At 36.1% G+C, this 23,888-nt stretch overlaps 1 protein-coding gene across 3 annotated transcripts; it reads right to left on the reverse strand.

The window, feature by feature from the left end:
- Nucleotides 1-1,997: 1,997 nt before the first annotated feature.
- On the reverse strand, nucleotides 1,998-21,629 carry TNFSF13B (TNF superfamily member 13b). 3 transcript variants are annotated; one of them, XM_074910515.1, is made up of 7 exons: nucleotides 21,548-21,629; nucleotides 13,678-13,820; nucleotides 13,489-13,594; nucleotides 5,463-5,519; nucleotides 5,045-5,157; nucleotides 4,798-4,948; nucleotides 1,998-3,140 (listed from the first exon to the last, which is right to left on the reverse strand). In XM_074910515.1, the coding sequence occupies exons 1-7, from the start codon at nucleotides 21,627-21,629 to the stop codon at nucleotides 3,028-3,030; spliced, it is 765 nt and encodes a 254-aa protein (XP_074766616.1). In that variant the 3' UTR covers nucleotides 1,998-3,027. The 3 variants fall into 3 exon arrangements, with proteins under 3 accessions (XP_074766616.1, XP_074766599.1, XP_074766607.1); XM_074910498.1 differs by having other exon boundaries at nucleotides 13,678-14,090; nucleotides 21,548-21,582; XM_074910506.1 differs by having other exon boundaries at nucleotides 2,000-3,140; nucleotides 13,678-13,856.
- Nucleotides 21,630-23,888: the final 2,259 nt, after the last annotated feature.

Below are 23,888 nucleotides of genomic sequence, written 5' to 3' on the forward strand. Positions count from 1 at the left end.
ACAACTGAAATTAAGGTCTTACAATGGCAAATGCTAAGCAATTTGAGAAACAATCAGAGGCAGGACAGCTATGTGGTAAATATACTCTGTATGTTGGTAGGGTGTGTGTCTGCACATTATATAACAGACATATTTTAAGATACAAATTACATGCAGCAATATACCTGCCAATTGCACTTACAACTATTAAAAAGGAAAGAATTATACAAGCTCACACTTTCTGCGAAAATGTACTGGAAAGAAAATGTTCCAGTCCCTTACATTCGCCATAATGCTGCTTAACATCACTTGAAAAAGAAGCAGAGTAGTCATGAAGTTTGTTGCATTTGCAGAAATGTATCTTAAATGCCAGATATCCTTGATAAGAAGGTAAAATATTGTATGAACCAATTAGATACTACTTATTAACCACCACATTTAAATAACATTTCTCAAATGCAGGAAGTTTCCGTAACTCCCACTGACTGAAGTATAAGCATGATGCACTTTGCTACCTCCTGGATCACCATTTAGCAGAACCTCAATATTGAGGTATTCTCCTTTTCTTCCTACTTTGGTCAGAAAATGCTGATCTATTAAAACTCAGTTTGTGCATAAGCAGATTAGTTTTAAGACAAGTTTTCTCATGAAGCCAGCAGAAAACCAACCCAACACAACAAAATTGTCAGCTTTCTCAGTAGAAATATCTGAACAGTCTGTCGACTTGCACTCTCTGCACATATGTAGGAGTTCTCATGGTTCACATTTTTTATGAAGAAACTTGAGGTTCAGTTTCATCCTACTAAAGGAAGGGAACACTTTTAAAATATTTTCACTCAGAAGATAAAAGTTCTCCTCCAAGCCAAACCACCCCCCAAACACTTTCTAAAGTTCTGCTCTGTCCACATTAAGCAATAGCAGAAGGAAGAAATACAGCAAGGAAAAGGGACAGTGCTGACAATTGATTTAGTTTCACAGAATTTTGCTATGTGCTGTATGTTTAAAATATTACACTGTGTCTGTTTATATCAAAGCTACACCTTCTAAGTTGCCAAGCACCTTTAGAATTGGCTTAAACTAAGCACACACAAGCCTACTGAAACCACTGGGTTTCAGTTAAATTTGAAAGTTTAGCCATCAAGTCTCTGAGAAAGCAACAGTAACAACATTTTTCTTCCATAATCAGACAATGTTACAATCAACAAGCTTCTGATTAGAGATTCTGGATATCTCTTGAATGTATGTCAGTAATAACAGACAACTCACTGCTTGCTAATAATTGCTTTATCTACAATGTAGCTTCACACAACCTTTGGGTAAACTTAGGGTTCCTGCAGAGGATTTAAAATGCCTTTCTGGCAGACTTAGCACATCAGTGTTTAAGAAGAAGAAGAAGCAGCAGCAGCTTCAGCTCCAGGACACATAAAAGATTAAATTTATATAAGGAGAACTTCCAAATATTTTGAAACTGTAGTTAAGACTCATAAAAATCCCAGTGTGGTAATCCAATATACATATGCTTATTGCTGAAATACCATCTTGAAGCCCAAAGAAGTTGAATTAATTGTTTCATTAATTTACTATAGTCCTTAATTCCTAGCTCTAAATCTCTTTTATTTATTGTCTATCACTGTAAGAACTCATTTAAATCATTATGATTTATAAAAACGTGGAGAGGGCAATATATAAAGCATCTTTTCTTTACTAAATGAGTTTTTATGACACAATTCTCAACCCTTAAGAAATATTTTAATTAAGTACAGCTCATTACTGTGGGTTTTATCATTTTATCTATTCCAGTAGCACTTCAATACTTCTTTGAATATCAGTGGAATAAGTATTCAATGTTTGTATTACAATAGCTCCTAGATGCCTTGACCACATTATTACCACGTTATTACTACCTTGACCATGCAATACACATGGATTCTTGGGGTAAAAAGACATAAATCTTATTTACAGGTTTATTGGATTTTTTTTTTTTACTATATTGAATAGAATGGATCATAGCAAAAAACAAGAGAAATACAAAAACTATGTATGCAGCAATATTTCCATCGGATATACAAAAGAGGATAAAATTCAGTGCCCAAATGTCAAAGGCTTATTTATGTGTGTGTACTTTCATATATATACATATACTGTATATATATAACACATCTATATATGACTGCAGAAATTACGAATCCAGAAATCCAGTTCCATCAACTGCATTGTGTCTAATCTCACCATATTTCTTTCTATCCCTGCCTTGTTTACATAGAAGTATACACATATTCCTTAATGAGTAGCAATGCTTTGAAGATTGAGCTGTTGAAGCATCTTACATGTCCTTTTTCCAGTAAAATTAATTGTAATTAGTAAATACTAATAGATTTTAGTAACTTATACATCTTTTGTTCACAAGGAGGAAACAAGCCAGTGGCTACTATTCTGTATATTTCTGAGGAGTTTGTTTACATTATCCCATATATTTAGACTTTTTCCTTTCCCAAAATCTTGGCATCAAAGAAAAAACAAAAAAACCCCAACCCAGAATCCACCTGACAGCTCCATTTTATGATGAGGAATCTACTGTTTGATGTTTCTTCCCCATACATTACACTTCAAATCTTTTATTGATGAAACAAGGCAAATTTAAGATGTACTTGTGGTTTAGTTTTTTAGTTTTGCTTCTCAAATATGGATAACAATTGGATAGCTGTCCTGTTAATGCTATACTTTATGGTCAACTCCTTTGGTTTGCCTTATGGAAAAGAAATTGTTTCAAAGCCAAAAACCCCATTGCCTTACAGTTGTTATTTAGAGTTTCCCATTGTCTAAAATAAATTTGCTTTCTGTTGATCACATGATGGTTATATCTCACAAGTATGTCTGGTGTGTTTCCTGTTTTGTGTTCACTTATTAAACCGAAGCAAAGTTCTCAGAAGCTGGTGGTAGATGGAGAAAGACTGAATTGGCAGCTTTATTAAAATTAATTATTTTTTCTGACAAATGCATAGGAAAAGAATAAAACTGGATTAAGCATCAAAACAGAAATTAAGGGCTTCAGAGGAGTCTAACTGCACCAAAAAAAGTACCATCTCCATCCAAGGATATTTTGGCCCTTCTCCGCGGTATTGTAAGTTGAAGTTCATCCCCTTCTTCTAATTTTGCAATGCCTGGCAAAAGATTTGGAATATTTTAAAGTTAATATTTCAAATACATTACTTCCATGAATGGTATTCAAAAAGTCATTACACATCATCTTACAAATATAAGCATGACTTGTTACCTGTGATGAGTGCTTTTTTTACCTTTAGGTACAATCTTACAAACTGTAGCCTACTCAAAGCTGACACTTAACATCCTCTGTGGAGCTGGACCTACTTTCTATCCTGCACACTGCATATCACAGTTCACTTAAGCAAACGCTGCAAAAATTCATAACAGTGGTGTACCCAGATTCCTCATGTTATGGTGATGTGACAGGAAAGGTCAGCATTGGGTGTTGCTGGTCCTAGACCACTAAGTTCCCACACTTCTCAAAGAGATTCTCATGAGCTTTACCAACCAAATGAAGTTACCAGACATCAGCTGATCCACTGCAACTGCAGAGCGTAAAGGTCTGCTTCCTGCCAGACGCACGTCAGCTGACATGATAACTGGAAGCATCTTATCTCCAAGTTGCAGCATGAGATTGCAGTGAGATTTTGTTTTTCAGGTGAAAGCAGGAGGGTGGGAATTTGGGAAGCAGGAACTTTGAAGTGACAGAATGGAGTGGAGATCCTAGTTAAGAAAGGAGGGCAGTAATACAAGCATGAAGCAAGAGGACAGATGAACTTTAAGGTGGTTATGATGCCAGAACGTCTGGGTGCACGGGCAGAAAGTTAAAGAAAATGTTTGGACAGCCTCAATTGCCAGGAGGAAGTAGCCAATTTGGTTTTATTTGGAAAAAAAATTAGTTACCTTCCCCATCCCATTTGTTTAATGCCATTACTTGCCAACAGTCAACTCCATCGTTCAATGTCACTTTTTTATAAGGCATTGAAAAAAAATAGTTTCTATTTGCATAGATCTTGCTGGAAAATAACAGAAGAGAAAACCCTCAAATCCACCATTAAGGGGGAAAGACAGCCAGGTAAGAACTACTGAACGAGGTTTAATAGGCCTTGACAATAATTCCTTAAATACCACTGCAGGAATACATTGAGCATTGAGCCTGATGGACTTGCATTAAATATTTTAATTGGCCTTTCTTGTGGTGTTCCTAATTTGTGCAGTCTCCTTTCAGGAATTCACTATTTTTCATCTAACCAAAGAGTAAAACTGCAGTAGCCATTATAAGAAGTAGAGAATTAAGCTGATTAAAAACATCTTTGGAAATACTACAATAATGTATACAAAAACTGTACGGCTAAAATTCACATATGATGTTTTAAAGAAGAACATAGGCTCCTAAATATTTTATTGGGACAACTACATGTGGAATTCAAACCCTAAGTTAAACTGAGTTCTTCAATAAGGACAGTATGTAATCCCTTTGCCTGATTCAGACATCTAACTGAAAGCACCAAAGTATCTAACCACATTATATCATCATGTGGTCATGGAGAGAGGGGAATTCAGATCACCTAAGTTAGATGCATACCCTTCAACTGCTGATGCTTTATACAAAACCATATTTTTTTTAAGTATTCTGTAATTTGGCAATTAACCAGATCCATGAATGCAGTCCATTTTCTTTACAACTGCCACAATACGTAGTCACCCAACACTACAGATTCTATTTGATACAGTTTATTTGCAAACAAAGAAAAGGAAAACTTAGATGTTTACCAGCAGTATAGCAAGAATTATTCGGATAAGACTGTGGCATATTTTGGATGCAACGAAACAATGTCACCAAGCTGAGATCATCACCAAACACATGGGCCTTCTTCCTCTGTATTAGGTGTCCCATAGCAAATGTTGTATCAGTGTATAAAACCTACAGAATGAAGAGGTGCAGACTTCAAACATATTGTAAGGAGACATTGAAAATCCTTTAAAAAGTCAGATGCTGAAGTGAATAGAGCTTTCTCACCTGCCCATATATGAAAAAATATCCTGTTTCTTTGATCACAATTTTATTTCCTTGTTCTTCCAGTGCTGTTCCACGTTTAAAGCTCAGAAGCCAAGGGACAATGCTTGAGTCATCTAAAAAGAAACAACAATTATCAGGTAATCAGAAACAAAAATTACTTTCTTCATTTTCATCTGCCAAAAATTAACAAAGATGACTTTTAGTCCAGACTGCCAGTCTCACTAGCTGGATTTCCCCACTGAAAAGAGGATATCTGCAAGAGCTGTCCAGACACAGGGACCTCTTTTTTTTTTTTTTTTTTTTTTTTTTTTTTTTAATTTGGTGACATAACTCAGTTACTGCTTTGAAGTTAGATAAAATTGGATAGAAGAGTTAATACATGGAATAGTTAGCTATAAATCATGGAACTTATTCTTACCTTTCTGTTGGATATCACTTTTGCTGTCAGCGATCAGTTGCAAGCAGGCCTGCAGCACTGCAAAGTGAAAGCATTTTGAAATCAAAGAAATGTAAATCAATAATAGAATAGAGTAAGCTTTTGAAACTTCTTTTAGAAAAAAAGGACATGAAAAAACATCTTCTCTTGGTCTCACCACTTATTTGAAAACATAATCTGTTGATTTTAATGCAGAACTTACTCAAACATGCCCAAACAAAATTCATACCACAACACGTGCTAGATAACTTTCAGAGATCATGCAGCTAAGCAGGAGGCCTCAGATAGTTGCACAAGTAACACTTGCTTGTTTTAATCTCTGGTCCTAACATAATTGAAAAATGTAGCAATAAGTCAAATGAGCTAGAAATCACAAGATCAGTTAGCCTTGGTAATTTTCTAAAAAAAAAAAAGCTCAAAAAACCCCCCAATCTTGCCAGCTGTGACAGATATGAGATTTTCTAATGATGTTTACTATATTATGTAAAGAAATTCCAGTCATACTTGCTGTTAAGTATTAGTCATATATACTGGTTACATGGTACTTTCAAAATAAATTCTCAAAATCCATATATATATATACTTTCAATGTTTTCAGATATCCACACTCAATCAACCTATACTGAGGCTAAGAGGGAAGATACAGAGATGACTGTTAGCAAATTGATGCACACATAACAAATAGCTTAGTATCAGTCAAAACTGACGCATTACTCAAAACTGTAGAGACTAGTGACAGTAATGAGCAACTCGGAGTTTGATCAGAGAAAAATATTGCGGTATGTTAAAATATAGGCACACAAGTGAAACAAAGATCTTTTAAAAAAATCTGCTAAGCATAAATGTCAGGGAACAGCATAAAAGAAAAAACAGATAGTTGCATTTGTTTAGAGCAGATTTCAATGAAAACATCTGGTTCTAGTGCTACTTTGAAGGCTGGAAAACAAAGTGGTAGCATTTACTGCACTTGGCAGAAAACAAATGAATTTACTAAGGCTCAAGAGATGAAAATTCTGCCATGGTTGCTGAATCTCCATTTTTGTTTACCTCTTTTCAGGTAAGAAGGCTGTGAGTCAGATTTGGCCACTCTTGGATGTAATGGGAGATGCCCTACTCCTTGGGTTCCGGTTTCTACATCGGCCAGTGGTACCCACGTGCCCAGCAGCATGAACCTCTAACTGCACAGCAGACGGTGAGAGGATTAAAGTAGAAAGCAGCCTCTCTCTGTATCTAAGTTTCCTTTCCAAGGGGGCCTGCCGGAAAATACCAGAAGAGGGCTGGATGCTCACCAGCACTCAGCGGTGCCATCTGGCAGTGGACAAAGGTTGATGTGCACATCTGGGGATGCTCCAATGTCATGATGATCACACAAGCTGTAAGCCCTACTGATGTTAATGGGAACGCTATCCTGCAAGCTCCCGTCTCCTACACTGGAACACGTCCTTGAGTTCTATCAATACTCATCAATAATGTGACAAAATCTATAGATTTTCAAACCAAGAATTTAAAGGCATCTGAATTCCCTGCCTCCTGATAAGGAATAGAAAAACCAAGCCAACACAAAACAAAAAAGCTATTAGACTTCAGTCATTTTTCTATCATACTTGCAAGTGAGAGAATTGTCTGAAAAAAAAAAAAAAAAGCTTCCAAATAAAATCAAAATGTGACTAGCTGGAGTTGCACAACAAGGCACATCAGGCAATTTATTTCACAAGGTATTAATTCACTCTCCTTTGGAGCAAAGTGCCTTCCTCATGAATGGAATTTTCTGATTCCCTAGTATTTCAGTAAGCTTAACTAAAACTTTCATTCCTGCTTTTAAAAGAACTCACTAGTGTGGCCACTGGATTTTCCACGAATCAAACAGAGGATTGGTTATGATTCACACTAACTGCCATCCAGCAGGGTACCAATGAGTAGTGTCCACAAGCAGTGAAAGTTATGGCTACTTTAGCAACTCTCGTTCAACCTGCTCTGCAAACTTGATTGACATTCTTGAAACTATCCTGATTTACAGTTCGCAAGTCTGTATTTACATTTCAGTTGTTTGCAGCACTAAAATACTAGTACATCATTGCTGAAAACTGCTACACAATTAATTAAAATCATGAAGTTCAGTACAGTTTGAGATCTTTTCCATCTTTTTAAAGCACATACCCACTCTGCTTTATTATACAGATACCAAATCTACACATATCCTAAAAAAAACCCTCACTGTCTCTTTTTTTAGTTTATGCAGATAGAAATAAGGCTCCACAGAATATAGTAAGCTGTTTTTCATGGACAAATACGTTAGAACAGTGTCATCATGACAATAAGGAGAACAGAAACTAGCACAGTGGCCATTTTACCTAAAGCCGCAAAGGGCAAATAATAGCTAAAAAAATGTTTGAGGGATTGAACAACAACATGTTTCAAAAAAATGTTCAGAAGCCAAGAATGACACATAGCTATTTCCAGTATATACAAATACTTCACTTTGAGCTCAATGGAACTACATAGATGCTTAAAATTAATTCATTGAAACAAATTCAGAGTAAGCAACACTACTATTGAGGAGAAGATATGAATATACAGAGTATATTTTCTGGGTAAAGCAACAGAGTTTTTCAGTAAAATGCTAACTAACATTGTTAAGAACTGTTAGCAATTCTGTTCCAAGAAGGACCCAGATCTTACCTGAAGTACAATATCAAGAATATATGCATTACAAAATATGGGTTGAATTGTTACTACCAGCACTGAGCAGAATAAATCAAAATCTCTACCTGAATGCCCTTCAGCCCACTGTAAATCAAACCTGAGCATCAGCTTCGTAGTCTAAAGGATTTTTGAGTAATTAATAATGTAAGCAGAATACGAGATTCATAAAATATGTTTTTTAAAAGTGTACAAACATCTAGCCTGAGTGTCGCTATGAGGTCTAGCTGAGTAAAACAGAATGTATCTAGAACAATAAAGTGTCCCCCATCTTATGACTTCATATAATAGCTTTGCTTTGATAAGCTTGCTTTTTTTTTTTTTTTTCCTGATTTTAACCGCTCTGCAGGGTGTGGGTGGGAAGAAACACATTTCAGAGTCTGTCTTCTTCCATAAACAGAAGAGCCAATTCTGAAGAAGTTAGTGACTCCAGATGCCTTTATAAACCACAGTCAGCACATGAAGGGATGTGTTGTCCACCGGTTGAGCAATGTAACCACAATTTTTTTTTGTTAAAAAAATGCTAGCTTTTGCAGCAGGATAGGAAAATGGCTTTCTGCATATCTGTATGATTTAAGACCTGATATTGGTAAAATCAAATTTGCCCTCCCATGCAAGTTTTTGTATTATTTAACTTGCATAATCATTTTAATATTTTGCAATCTAATGTCATAATCCATCCAAACAAAATGTCAAGTTTATAATCTGTAAACTCATGCATAAGTTTTAAAGTTTTGATAACTGAGGCCTGAGACATCTATCTCAATTTTTGCTGAAATGAACCCAAGAAAAATCCTAAACTTTAAAAAGCAGACCTGCTTGTTTAGGTTTATTCTTTGGTCTAGATATGTGCTCTGTAGACTTCCCAAAACATACTTAAATACTAGATAATACAATTTATAAGATATGTATGTTATTGAACAATTCCCTGTCCTTCTTCCATTAATTTCTTCATTTCTTATCACAAAAGATCTTCTTCCACTTTTTGCTTGCGCATTTTTATAGACTGTTTAATTTGGTGGTTTTAAATTAAGAAGTCTTTATGTGGCATTAATCATGGGTTAAATCAGTCCCTGCATTAAAATGGCTTGGTCATAGTTACAAATATGACTCATACCTAACAAATATCTAGCATTATTCTAACCTTAACAGAATTACCAGTATCATGTTACAATCAGAATAACAAGAAAATAATTTACTAAGAATTAAGAATACTTTATGTAGACTTCTATTATATAGTAAAAAGCAGGATATTGTTTTTAAAAAATAGAGTACATTTTGTGCATTTTGGATTGAAGTGTTCTGCATAATGCACAGCACTGATTCATTGATCAAGCGGAATCCTTCATGTAAAATTGCAAGCATTGTAAAAGTCTATTCTCTTGCATAGAAGAGCCTACTTCCTTTTGAGTTAGTCTGTTGTCAGCAGAAACAAAAAAGAATAATGCATCTTTTCAAGAAGTAGATATTTCTTTTTTTATTAAGAGAACTCTTATATTTCCTCTCTTCAAACAATAAAATAAGAAGTATTTTGAATATTTGGTGAGGGAATTTTATATGTGGCATTTGGTTAGACTAGTAACAAAAGGTTAAGTTTCTTGATTCAAAGATCACTGAAGTCAAGTTTCACTTGTAAAAGTCCTTGCTATCCCCTCTCTCACAGAGATCTAAAACAACAACATACAGAGTCAAAATACTTCTAACCAACAAACGTACCAATTTGCCAAAGTAAATGTAGCAATGTGCTAGTAAGGAATTTGTACCAAGAACAATGGCAAAATCCTCACAACTTGCATGGCAATAGTTATTTTCCGTGGACACAACTGATATTACAGAACAACCCAGGAACTACCAGTGAAAAAAAAAAAAAATTTGCCAAGTCACACACCAGGTCAGCTTGCCTTACTGCTTTGTGGAATTACTTAGAATTTCTCCTCAGTTCCTTCCATACATGCAGTCAGACTGATTGAGATGGATAACTTCAATACACCAAAGTAAATATAGTCCACGGATGCTCCAATCCAATCACAGAAGAATGTTGACTGAACTTGAGTTTAGAGAAGACCTGATGCTCTCCTCCCTACTTGGTTGTGGGAATCAGAATCCCACAGTAATGATCAGAACAAGGCACATAGAGAGTATGTAAATGAAACTTGACATTCGTATACTGAACTGGCTTGGGTAATGGAACCTATATCTTGTTCCTGGACTCAAGCGCATATACAGCTTAGAGGGAAACATATAGGAAAGGCAATGAATAATTTTGAACAGGGTATAAAATTCAGGAGAGGTTTTTGTTGTGTAGTGATTTTCCTCTAAACACAAAATATATAAAACCAAAGAAAAATAAGAAAAAAATTATCTGTTCTTATGTGTCCTGATATGACATTTGCCAGAAGTGATTAGATGATCTCTCTGCTTGCACGTCAATAATATGTACCTTTCAAAATCACCCATTAACTCCTACTCGTTGTGTATCAAGAACTCTGGTTCTGACTGCTAACTGTACCGCTTTATTTGAAATTGATGCCTGAAATCCATCTCTTCAACCTACTTGAGCTGGAAATTTTCTTGAGACACAAAATGTACAACTACTGATGACTAATAGTTTTATGCATGAACACAGACAAATGCATACCCCATAAAAATATGAAAGAACAACATTGTATTAGATCCATTTTCATTCAACTGTCATTTTAATTAAAATTCTAATTTGTGGCCACTTTTATGCCTATAACATCAAGCAAGTAGAAAAAAAAAAAAAAATAGAAATTCCATATGTTCAAGAAAGGCTGTGCTGGACCTAAAAAGAATCATGGGGCATCTATTTCTGGAATTCAATAATTAAAATTTAGAAAGAAAAGAGTATTGAACCACAACTTTATTTATAAACAAAGCAATGGTTCTGATTTTACTTCTGCTCCTGATGAAGCACAAGAGAAGCAATGATACATCAGTGATGTTTTCAAGTATTCACTTTTTAAGGAATTGGTCCATGTTAAAGTGAAATTATGGGTCAATGATTAATTAAGAGACCAGAGTCTACTTTGAGACCTTGTTGAAGCAAACAGAAATAGGACAAGAACAAGGCACCTCACTCAATACCCTCATTTATCTGCCATTGTACCAGAATGAGCCCACCACATCTGCAGGATGATTTGAAGGCTGCTGGGATTTTGGTACCCAGAAATGGACCCAGAAATGGACCCAGAAATTCTGTGTACATGACCAAGTAACAGACAGGATTCAGCACCATGAACAACACCGTGTTGTTTTTTTTCACTTGCTTTGATAAAACAAAATTTAGCATTGACTAGTAGGTTCGTGGCCATCAGTGAAATCTGATCTGAGAAAATGTAGCATCTTACTGAACTCTGACAACTTTTATTTCTTGTAATCATAGCAGACAGAAAGGTAACCCTGCCTAACAGATAACCTTTTATATAAATGCAAGATTTGTAATTTACTTTTTTCCTTTTTATATATAAAACTATGATGGTCATGTTGGAAAACAGTTTTGTAGTAGGTCAACCTATGTAACTTTTTTCTTTTAAATTAGTTTATAGTCCATGCTTTCTGTTATTTTAAAGCCAGCTGCATCCTTTTTTTTTTTTTTTAAAAAAAAGCTTACAAAAATAAGTAGCTTAATTAGAATTTTATGTGAAGAAAGACAAATAGGTATAATCAGAGGTGGCTACCTGATGAGAAGAATCTTACATCTGCCAGAAGCACAGCTGAGGACCCTAAAAACTTCCTCTCCCCCATACAATCTCAAATAGCAATAAGAATAAAGATGAAAGCTACTGTGAAGGGAACTGAATAACTTGCAGAGTAGTGATGTTGTAATATTCATTTTAAAAAGACATGCTTCTCTATTTTTGAAGATACTTGTGCTTTAGGTATAAAAGATCACTACTTTTTATTTGGGAGATGCTAGGGTGGGGAGAGCAGGGAAGCTCTGTGGTTCCTGGGATAGGAAACAGGCTACAAGAAATACAATTTAAGCAATATCGTTCTCAGTCCTGTTTGTGAAATCACTCTTAGCCAAGACCCTGAACCAAAGATTACTAATGAAATAGAAGGAATATGATTTAAACCTATGGGTTTTAGGTGATGTCCTAAATGAATACTCCCTTTTGAGAGACCTGGAAGTAAATAGAGTGATTATACTCTAGATCTTAAATTTCATTTAGCTTGCTGAAGCTTAAGTGAAATATATTTCACATTAATTAGTCAATCAAAAGCACATGTAATTTAGTCTATACCTTCAAATAATTAATCCATTTTAACTCCATTTTAACTTCATCTATTAATAATTTAAGATAACAGCTTTCATCTAAAAGTATCAATCAATTTAAAAGTATCAGGCTTTTACAATCTAAAAGTATCCGTTAAGAGGATTGAACTGATTTAGCAACTCAAGGACATTTTTAGTTACTCGGTGCAATTAGAGTGTGTATGCAAATTGTTATAACAAAATTCTGCATTTCATCCTATCAGGAATCATTGTATTTGGAAAGAGAAAAAGGAAAAAAAGTAAGAATTTTATCCCCAAAGGAAACAAATATATTCCATTAATATTCAAGCATTATAATACACATCAGATGTCTTTTATGGAGCACAGTCTTCAGTGTCCTCTGCAGCACCTTTTAAAAAGGCTATGATAAAAATATCTTACAGGACAGGCATGCCTGTATTCATTTTGCTCCTTATATTAAAAGATGGTTTTAATGCAGAAATTGTGCTAAACTTCCGAATTCCTTGTAGTCTGCCTCTTTTGACAGGTACAAGCCAGACTTTTTCTTTGAAAGCTCCAACTTCCCTTAAGTTAAGGAGTTTTCTTGTTACTTCTCTCTTTTAGCATGAACGTGTTTTCCCAGAAAAATGACTTGGCATTTTTAATAATATCTTTCCCTTCCTAATATTGATCAGAGACAAGCAAGTTAGGCATTACCCTTAACTGAGAATGATGGATTTAGAATGGAGTAATTTACAGTCTGAAGAATTTAAATCTGCCTTACTCTCCTGCGTCATTGAAAAATAACTCCATTACGAGAAGATTTGGGATCTAACATTCAAAGATCAGTCTGCAGACAGCACAAATATTTGGTACCTTAAACAGCATGGTAACCATTAGGAGAATATACCTACAGTTAACACCGTTCATTCAACAATAATTGTAAAAACCTTAATGGGCTCTGGGAGCAGGGATCGGCTGGCGGGAGAGGACATGAGTCAAGCACTGCTGCTTTTCTCAAGACAGTATCCAACTGCAGCATCCCAACCCACTCCACCAGATGCTATTTACCTGTTTTTTCTGTGTGGACAACAGATCTTCTCCCCCTGCTTCCACTCCCATTCCAGATTTCCTTTTGGAAGCTCTCAGCTGGGCCAGGACCAGGAAGCCGGTTCTCCTGAAGGGCAGAAGTGAGAGTCAGCGAATGCAGCCTCACATTTGCTCATGCCCCGCAAGCCAAAACCCACCCTTCCAGCTTACCTGCCTGGTGACAGCTGCAGACACTTGCAGGAAGGAAGAAACAGGGGTACCTGCTTTATTTTCATCACGGGACATGGGTGGCCGGTCTAGCAGAGACCTTGCCTGGACCCTGTAGATCAGCTCGCTGCGCAGAGCTTCTAGTTCTGTTTTCAGGGCGAGAACATGGTAAAGAGAGACTGCTGCAAGACAAGAGGACAGGAGCATTGCAAGCCACAGGAATGTGACAGAAAAAAGTCCCGTGGTGCCTGAAGCAGCACCAGGGGGGGCAGAGGGAGAGGAGGCGGTATCCTTCTGTTGGATGACGTGCACACAGTCCACGGATTTCATCGCTGCTCTTTCCTCACTAAAGCCAAAGGGAGAGTTCAGCTGTCCCCTTCCGAGGTGCAATCCATGTTACCAGTTGCTCTCTGAAACTAAGGGCATCCAGAATAAGTGAACAAAACGCCCAGATCATTTCCTGTCATATGAAGCCGTTGATAGAACCATTAAACTTAATGTACAGAGTGAACGTCTAAGATTCAGCCTCCTTTTAGTTTTCTTCTTTCTGTACTGCATTTTGGAAATGAATACTTTCTCATGAGCTGCTTGCTCAATCTATCTTCCTCCTTTCACTTTCAACTTTTTATTTATGCGGCAGCTTGCTATTACAGTTTCCCATTATCTTTAAATTTAGGCACAGCCGGTACCACTGGTAATTTAAAGCCTTATCTAGAAGTGCAGAAACAATGTAAAGTTTCCTGGCAGCATATCATCCAGTGCTACTTAAAAGACATACACATCTGACAATGCATGTGTCTCTGTGTGTGTAGGTAAATAGACGTACTGTTTGTATAAAATATATATATTTATATATGTAATTTCATATCTAAAGTGCCTATACACCTACAAAGGGCATGACCTATTCAAACAAAAGTTTTTGTGGTTTTCTAAACACAAAAGTGAAAAATATTCCCAGGTATGAGTAACAAATTACTGGTCTCTCAACTGTATGAAGTTGCAGATTCTGCAGTTGAGTTCATCATACTACTTTGAAAAGGGATAACATTTTATTAAGCTTATCTAATAAATATAGTTCCTTTACAGAATTCAAGGCCTGGATTAATGCAAAAGGGGATACAAAGAAGTGGGGAAAGGAAACTTTGGGCAGGGGAGGAATGGGAAGGGATGAAATCTACAAGATGAGAAAGATTAAGGGAAAATTATAATAGGGGGGTAAAGGGTCAGAGGGGTATAGAAGGAAAATAATATTTAGAGACTCGTTAACTCCCCCCCCCCAAACGTTGAACATGAATGCTTAAGTTTTTCAAGTGAAGCCTGAGTGTCTAGTTTAAAATCATCTTTTAAAGGCCTTTCATCTTAAAGCCCTGCATTATGAATTGATTTCTTCTGGACATCAGCAAGGCTACCTGAATAACCCAAATACGTTCATATGCTTTTTGTATTGTCTTCTCACATAAAGATTTACTCCTTTATTAACAGTTTCAGTGATCTGGGACAGAAACAAAAAAGACCAAAAAGCATCACAATTAGAGCTAAAATCAACAGGTGTCATGTGTCCCTCCCACTGGAATCTAAATTTTTTTACCATGTAAGTAAACTTTATCTTTGCAGGAGAGAGAACTTTTACAGGTCTGTCTGAATACTGTGTAATGAATTCTGATGGTAACACCTATCAGAGTAGCTCAGATCGAGTTGATTCTGTTGGGAAGGAGAAGGAAGAAGGAGCAACAATAGAATAACAACTTCCGTAGCCTCTCCCACTTCTATTTCTTAAGACGATGAGAAATTGAGGGCTCTTATAAGATTTGTCATCTTCCGTTGTGATGCAAGGTACTCTTTTCCTTACTTTGCCTCCTCTAGCAACTGCCCAATATCCTTCTCAGACAAGTAATTATTTTCCTAAATGCAGATGAAAAAAAATTATACCTCGTATCTTAATATGTTCCTAGAAGGCATGTACATAATGTAAGAAATGATACAGTAATCAGTGCAGGGTGAAACGAGAGCAGAATACCATATGGTTTCTGTACCTATTTTCAAGGCTAAGGTGTAAATGGGGCTGCATTTTGAAGGAAATTTAAAATGAACTAAGGTAGGGGTTTTTTTGAACAGAATAAGCAATTATTAGAACAAAGCAGATGTGCCTTGAAGTATTACTAGACATCAAAACATTACCAGCCTAGTACTGACTGTGTTCCAAAAATAAAATAATATGACAGGTGGAAAATAAGTGCTATTTAAGATAATGAAACCAAGTGAGAGAATAGAAGTTATAACTAGCTATCCAGGAACACTGAGAAACAATTGGACAGTGAGGCCTCTGTAGTCATTAACATGTAAGAAAATAACAGATAGGTATATAATTAGCATCACTCTAGTTGCTTCTGGAGAAAATAGGCTGTTCCCAGTCTCCACACTTCTTTAAACGGCGTCATTATTTGGGCTGACAAAATAATTGTGGTGACACAGAGGACTTCTGTAAGACATCTGGCTCTATGTTGCTTACCATTCTGATAAATGAGAATTTCAAAGGGGAGATGAGAAAAATCAGAACAGCCCCCACATGACAAACTGTTAAACTCAGCAGGTGTTTCTAGTTAAGTATCAAAGGGATCACTGTTTGCAATCTTGTGCTGTCCTACAGCTTCATGAGCAGTTAAATAATTTGAAAGAAAATATCATTTTAGACAACTTCTGTGATACAAAAACATAGTGGAACAGTAGAAAATGGGAGTGAGAGATCAATCATGAAAAACAACATGAATTGCCTAGAAATAGACTTAGTTGAACATCTTCCATTTTAACATGATCAAACGAAGCTTTAGTAAATTGCAGATTACTAATTGCCTAAAAGTAAAAACTCAGAAAAATTACTTAAAACAAACAACAAACAAACAAAAAATCCCATGCTAGTTGCAGATCCTAGAGCGTGGAGTTGGTGCCTCGATGTCTGCCACTATGTCTTAACATACCATCCTTATGATTCCTCTTGTTGGCAAGAGCTGCAAAGTAGTCCTTAGCTTGCTTGAAGCAAACTCAGTAAAATTAACATATGTGCAGTTTTTTCTGTGTTTTAATCTAAGATATGACTAAAGATGACTAAGGAGGGCTCAGATTAGTCTTCCATTAGCAGACATGGGAGGGTGTTGACTCCAGCTGTACATGAGCTCTCAGTGGAACATTCTTGTTGAAATAAAAGTGGTATTTGAATATATATGCTGGAGCAGAATATTAAGCAAAAATAAAAAGTAGCAGTAATCGTGATTTTATATTGACAAAATTGTTTGCACAGAGCTACAACTGTCAAAACCAAACAGGTTCAGAAAAAAACCCAGAATGAATATAAGAGGCCTAAAGAACCTGTCATGAAAGGGTATTCAGTTTGTGGTTAGCAGCCTGCTTCTACTGGTCTGCTGCCCTGAAAACCCTTTTGCAAAAGTTTCTAGCATATTAACTGGTTTTGGTTCAAGACACACAAGCTATGTTATGCATACATGCAGTAAAACCTTGGGGCAACAAGCGACCACCTCAAGTCTGGTTCAAAGCAGCATTTTCCAAACTATTTCTAGAAAACAGAACGGCACTGCATTAAACTGCTCAAAACTATTCCTGGCCATCTACCTGTGGAAGCAAATAGGAATAAACACTTATAATAAAGGTAGTCTGAAAATATGGTCCTATTTTGCATGCACAGTACAGATGATCCATACAAACACTGAATCCAACCATTTAGTGCCTCTTTAACCCAAAAGAGGAGCTATGTTGAACACTCGGGGTTTTTTTTTTTCATTTCCGTTATGCAGAGTATCAGATTAAATGATCAAGACGGGCCCTGCTAACCTGCAAATTTATAAAACTTCATCACTATATCTGCGAGGAACCAAGGCAGAGATAGTAAGCAATCACACAGGAAATTTGTGGTTGAACCAGAAACTGAACTCTTGATTTCCTGAAATATAGTACTGTACTTTAACCACAAAAGCATCTTCTTTGAGGGGGAGGAAAATCCCATAATGAAGTTTAACATACAAAAGAAAAGCAGATGATTCGAATATGAAGACTTGGATAAAAACCCAATTTACTGAAGAAATGTGAAACCTTACTTAAAAATTAGTGTTCTGTTTTTAAAAGGGACGTTATGCTGCAACTGAGAGATCCAGGCAAATGTTCATGGTCACACTAAAAGTACGGCTCCAGTGGCAAAGGTCCAACTTCACATACTTCTGTAGTAGCCATAAAATGGAACTGATCCCTGTGGTTATTACAGAAAGAAAGAGGCCACGATAGTTTGCCCTACTACACAAGACAGTGCAGAACAGAGAGAGGAGCAAAGAATAAGCAAAGGATCCATTTTAAACACATTTAATTTCAAGTCATTTCTGAAGATAGACAAAATGGACAAAGTATTCTGAAGATCAGAATAAATCCTGTATGACAGTTTTCTGCTATTACAGATCTCTGTATTAAGAGTATTCATAAATAGCCCTCTGAAACAGTACATGTTCCCTTCAAGGACACTTAACTAGTTTTTGCAGCCATAAACTGCAATTTACACAGTAGCAAAACCAGGTAAGTTCCTGCCTCACACATGGATCCAAAAATCACTCTATGTGTAGATACTGTGCTCCTGTGGCTGTGTACCTTACATCCTATTATCTTAAATTTTAGGAAGCTGTTGAACAGCTTGCAAATAAAGGATCTGCTATACAAACAGTTAAAGCTTTATTTGATATATTACCTTGTTAAAATGGAAAAAAAACCCCTATGAGATTTTTCTGAAGCAAAAGAGGTATTATTTTCTCTTTGCCTCCCAATTTCAAAATTGCTTAGGATAACGTGAGTGTCACTGCACATTTTAGATATGCCATGCCTGATTTATTCCTTGCCCAAGACTTCATTTCTCTAGACATCTAGACAATTTGGGTCCAAATCTGGCATGCACACTACACAGTCATACATACATCTGGCTTGCAGCCATCCATCATTACTTTTTACAGGGTTATTACAGTGCTTTCAAAGGGAATAGGAAATAGCACAGGAAGGAAAAGCAATTACTATAGGTGTCTCTCAAAGTATGCAGCAGAACCAACAAGAAATATAAAATAATTTTTAAAATATCTAAAACATAAAAAGTCAACACAAGATTCATATACTACAACAGCTTAATGCCAACCTCCTCCCTCCGCCCCCATGATGCTATAGCAATTCATTCTTACTGCACAGGGAAAAAAGAGCTCTGTCACACAGCTGTAGCTCACTTCTCTTACCAGTCTCACTGGCTTGGCTACCCAGCAACATGGAGTAGCGCATTTCTCCACCTCTTCGACACTGTGCAACTTGACAGATTTGCACAGATGGGATAAAAATGCACTTGTATGGTAGCAAAATAAACAGCCATGGCCCTTCACATGGGAGTGGCCACTCTTCTGCTGCTATGTACAGTCTGTGGACCTTTAATAGAGAGCACAGGACAGGGATCCAAGCATTTTCAAATCATAGCATTACTTCTTCACAGCTGTATCTAATTGCTACACTGTCCCCGAGTTCTCAAGGACAGAAAGGGAAGGGTTCTCTGCCTGACCTTTTCCTTTAAATTTTTGTAAATAATTAGCCCACACCAGATGTAAGCATAACGCAAAACAGCTGTAGAGCTTCCTTTCTGTCTTCAAGCAACAGAATCCATTCCTTAGTTGCTTATCAAAACTCGCAACATCTCTCCGAACTTGTTACGTGAGCACACTTAGATTTCATGCCAGCAACCTTGCAGTTTTGCATTACTGAGCTCATTACTTAAGTTTATTAAAGATGTACATCCAATTATTATGAATGAAACCATGTTCTGTAATACATTAAACCCACGTTTGCTCTTAAGCTGTATTGCCTTTCAGAGAAGGCAAAATTGCTGTTTTTTCAAGCCATAGAGTTATTCTGTCCCCACCCAAGCTGAAGCATAACAAATTAATCACATTAAGGTTGTCAAAACATTTCCAGAAAACATTCAGTGTATCTTCCTTATCTACTTGCGGAGACAGAACGCTGTAAATGAAGACCCTGAATAAGGTCCAACAAAGGATTTAAAGCTCAGGCATGTTCAATACCTTAGAAGCAAATAATTTTTGCTTAGCCAATAGTTCAGTATTTTATCAAAACCTTACCTACCTATACTTGATCTTTTTAATAGACAGCACATTCCATGCCTTTGTTTCATTTCTAGCACTTAATTCAGATGTTGCCTTTATGAATGTTTACTATGATTTAAGCAGTACTTGCAAATTCTGAGATAAATTCAAATACTGTATTTTACCTTTTTCCATCTGATATGAAGGCCTATACATATCTACTAAGCAAATGACTGTAACATCATGAGACATTTCAGGACACAGTTTATGTTGTACATTGTAGCCCAGCTGCAATAAATTATCTTTTCAGATAAGAAAAAGCAAATGCAAGAGTTGTGTTCTTCAGAGCAGCACTGCACTAGTAAGGTTTAGTGACATAGTTCCCAAGACAGCAAACTGCTTTGCATTCAAGGACAGTATTCACATGGAGTACCTAAATATGAGTTGCTCCTTTACTTTTAATGCTTCTTTTTCAAGAAACAGAAATATACTTTTCCCATTCAAAACTAATAGGTACCACCCACCCCCCTTCCCGTTTCCTATTTATTGGGTTAAAACTGAACTACAAGCCTTGCAGTAATCCAGGTGAGGACAAACATTTTGCAGATTTAGAGAAGAGCAGTAAATCCTTATTTTCTGGGTATTTCACATTAACCATTCAGGACAGGAGCAGAGGTGATATAATCTTAGTTATTCATCTCCCTGTAAGAAAGGAGAAATTGCTCCAGCCTGCATACCTGTTGCAGCTACCTGAATTAACTGAACCCCTGCTAGAGTGGCATTATAGAATTTTAAATTGCCATTTAAAATATTACCAGCAACAGGTGGTAAAACTAGTTAGAAACACTTAAAAGTATTTCTTAAGTGACATAATATTTAGACCATCCCTCAGCCTCCCAGAAAACAGAAATTATGAAATGCAGAATGTGTTAGAAAGCGATGGAGAGCTACTGCACATCAGTTTTACTTATTAACACTTCCTGGAAGTGAGGATACATGACAAAGCTTAGAAATAGACATCTGTACTATACTTTTTCCCCGCTGTAATAGCTTTCCACAAATGCCGCATCTAACAATGCAGATGTCTGTTCCATGTGCTCTGGTTTAAGTAACTGAAAATGATATTTGATCAGTTACCATGTATACAAAAAAAAAAAAACCAACCCCGTACACATGCTGAAGACAGGCCACAAACTAGAACAAGACATTAACAGCACTTTTAATGTATCAATTTATTGCATATGTCAGTACATAAAAATAGAAAAGTGTTTTTTGTAAAATTAATTTTATTGTAAAAACCAGACTAGAATGAGAATGTAAAACGTTGCCACAATTAGCACATATACAGTAACATCTATGCTTTGTCTACAAAACTTAAGAATACTTTATAAGACTTTTTTGCTTTAACTATATATTAAAGAAAAATAAAAGCTTGCATCATATATTCAATGACTGTTTCTGAATTCAAAACACAAGTGTTATTTAGAACTTCAATATGCTATCTCTATTTACACTTCTGCGGGGTTCTACTCTGAATTATACAAGCAGGATGGCATTGTAAATTATTCTTAATGGGATACATCAGGCTGACCCCACTACATGCAAGAGGCACTGATTTTATATTTGGCAGAAGTGCCCCTAGCAAAATCACCTGTCATTAAAAAAAAATAAAAATGTACTTCTCAAGAATTGATTTATGAAATACAAATGGAGGTATGTCTAAATCTTCTTGCTAACAGAAGATACCATACCTTGGACTCTCAATTCAGCCTTGCATTCTTCACCGTGAAAATCCAATGTGACACAGATTAGCTTAGAGATGCCGATATGCATATTTTGTATAAATAGTTAATCCACCTGCCCTTCAACTGAGAGATTGTCCGTAGCCTACCAAATGTATTTGTGCTCTATTTCTAATTTTACCTGAGAAATGGACATGAGGGCAGCTACACTAGTTAACATTTCTTCGTATGAAAGCATAGCTTATCTCTCTGCATTTCACAGTTCAGAAACAAATATTGGGAATGTAAACTTGGGTTAGCAGGAAGCCTCAAGTATTTCCACTAATTAAAACCACACACACGTGTGCACACACAAGGTCTCATACTAGATGCTTCCTTACAAGGACTCTACTGCTACAGCTGTTCCAGTTCAATTCCTGACTGCCTGCCCCATTTTTTTTTTTTTTTTTTAAGTTCCTCCTATAAAAGAGACAATTCCTTTAATGATCATACTTAAACCAAGAGGCTTTCTTACAAACCTGTGAAAATAATTCAACTTCCTCTTCCCAAACTAGAAATTTTTATATACAGGACAAATACTTGGGAAACATCTACACATAAACAGAGAACTGTTAAGGGAAAATATATAATGGTATTAAGAGGAATAAATGCATCAGTATCATAATATACCTTTTTGCAATTTAAAGTTATTACTATGTTGCTTGCAGTTCACTTTTTAGCAGCTGACAACTGTGGGTTTCCATCACAGACCAAAAAATAAAAACAAGTCTTGACTTGTCAGAACAAGTTTCTTCCCCCTTCTCCCTCTCCCTTGAAAGATCGTATGCACAGCAGTGGAGTATTTGCATTAAAAAAAAAAATAAAAGTCATTTCCTTCCTATTTTCTTTCAGCGAATTTCATAGTCAATGCAATGAGAAACAGCATGATAACAGACATTCATTCAGAAATACATGCACCCAATCCATTAAGGGAGAAGTAAAAATATGCATATGTGGAAGAAACCACATTAAGTATAAAGGAAGCATATATGACAATTGTGTCTTCTCATACCCAATACTTGCAAAATCAGATAAAGGTTCATCTTTATGTCCTGCAGACAGTATAGTGAAAAGATATGGCTTTGATAATCAAAAGTAATGCTTATATACAGTTCACTCTTAACAGCTCCAGATTGCCATAATCGAATGCCAGTTTTGGCTTAGCAACGGTGTGCCCAAATGAGAATACTTCATTTGTATATAAGTGTCACATAATACTGGGGGGTATTTTGGGTTTTTTGTTTGTCTTTGACTGGGGGGAAGCAGAGTAAAAAGTGATGTTCATTTAGAAATCAACATTCTATTAAAAAAAAAAAAAAATATGGCATTTAATGGTAAGTTATGACAACTTCTGAAACAATTTCTCCTCATTCTGTCTCCAACAGGTAATCTACTCTTTTGGCTTTATCTTATGTTTAGAAGAGCGGTATTTGCCCACTTATTTTCCTTCACTCCTCCCCCCTTAATTTTAAAGCAATGTGAAGTAGCTGAAACAACCTATGCAAGCAGCTCACATTGTCATTTTAGAATTAATCAGTGAAAGAGAATGCCATGTCTATTCACTCTTTTCTGCTATACAAACACCCCCACCCTCCTGTCCAGCCAAACTTCACCAATAACACATTCTCCATCCGCTCTTCAAAAAAAATACCATCACTGGGAGGCTGAGGAGATAGTTTTGGTTTCACTCAGATTTAAAATTATGATCTAATTATTTTAGGTCTATAGATCCAAAAAGGTCTATAGTTTTTTTCAATCAACTAAGAAAACCTTAATAGTATGGCAAAAGATCCTTACCTGTGAAAAAAACCATTTCTGGTATGTATATGTTTATTTGAAAATAAAAAAAAAAATTAAAATCCCATTTAAGTAAAAATGCATCAACCCTATCTATAGATTGCTGACAACTATTACCCATGTGTACATAAGACTTATACTTGCATGTAATAAATTTTAGGAGGCATAACCATTAAGGCACCAGTTCAGGAAAGCAGTTTTATTCAACCAGAGAACTTAAGCACAAGCTTAAAATACCACTGTCCTTCAGGAAACAGATTTTAAGTGTGTGCTGAGATGCTTTTCTGAATCAGGACAACATGGCACAAAAGTTTATTTAAAAATTTCAATCTGAAGGGCAAATGTACAGACTGCGTGGAAGATTTTCCACAGTTTGTTCTTCCCATAAAAAGTGTTTTGAAGAGGCAAACTATCAGCTGCAGTATATGAGAAATTAAACCTGCAGAAGAGATTTAAACAGCCCCACACTCCAATATGGGCTGAGCTAACAGCATTCAATTTTGATATGCCTATC

Source organism: Athene noctua, chromosome 1 (assembly GCF_965140245.1).
Source record: "Athene noctua chromosome 1, bAthNoc1.hap1.1, whole genome shotgun sequence".
Classification (NCBI taxonomy): Eukaryota; Metazoa; Chordata; class Aves; order Strigiformes; family Strigidae; genus Athene; species Athene noctua.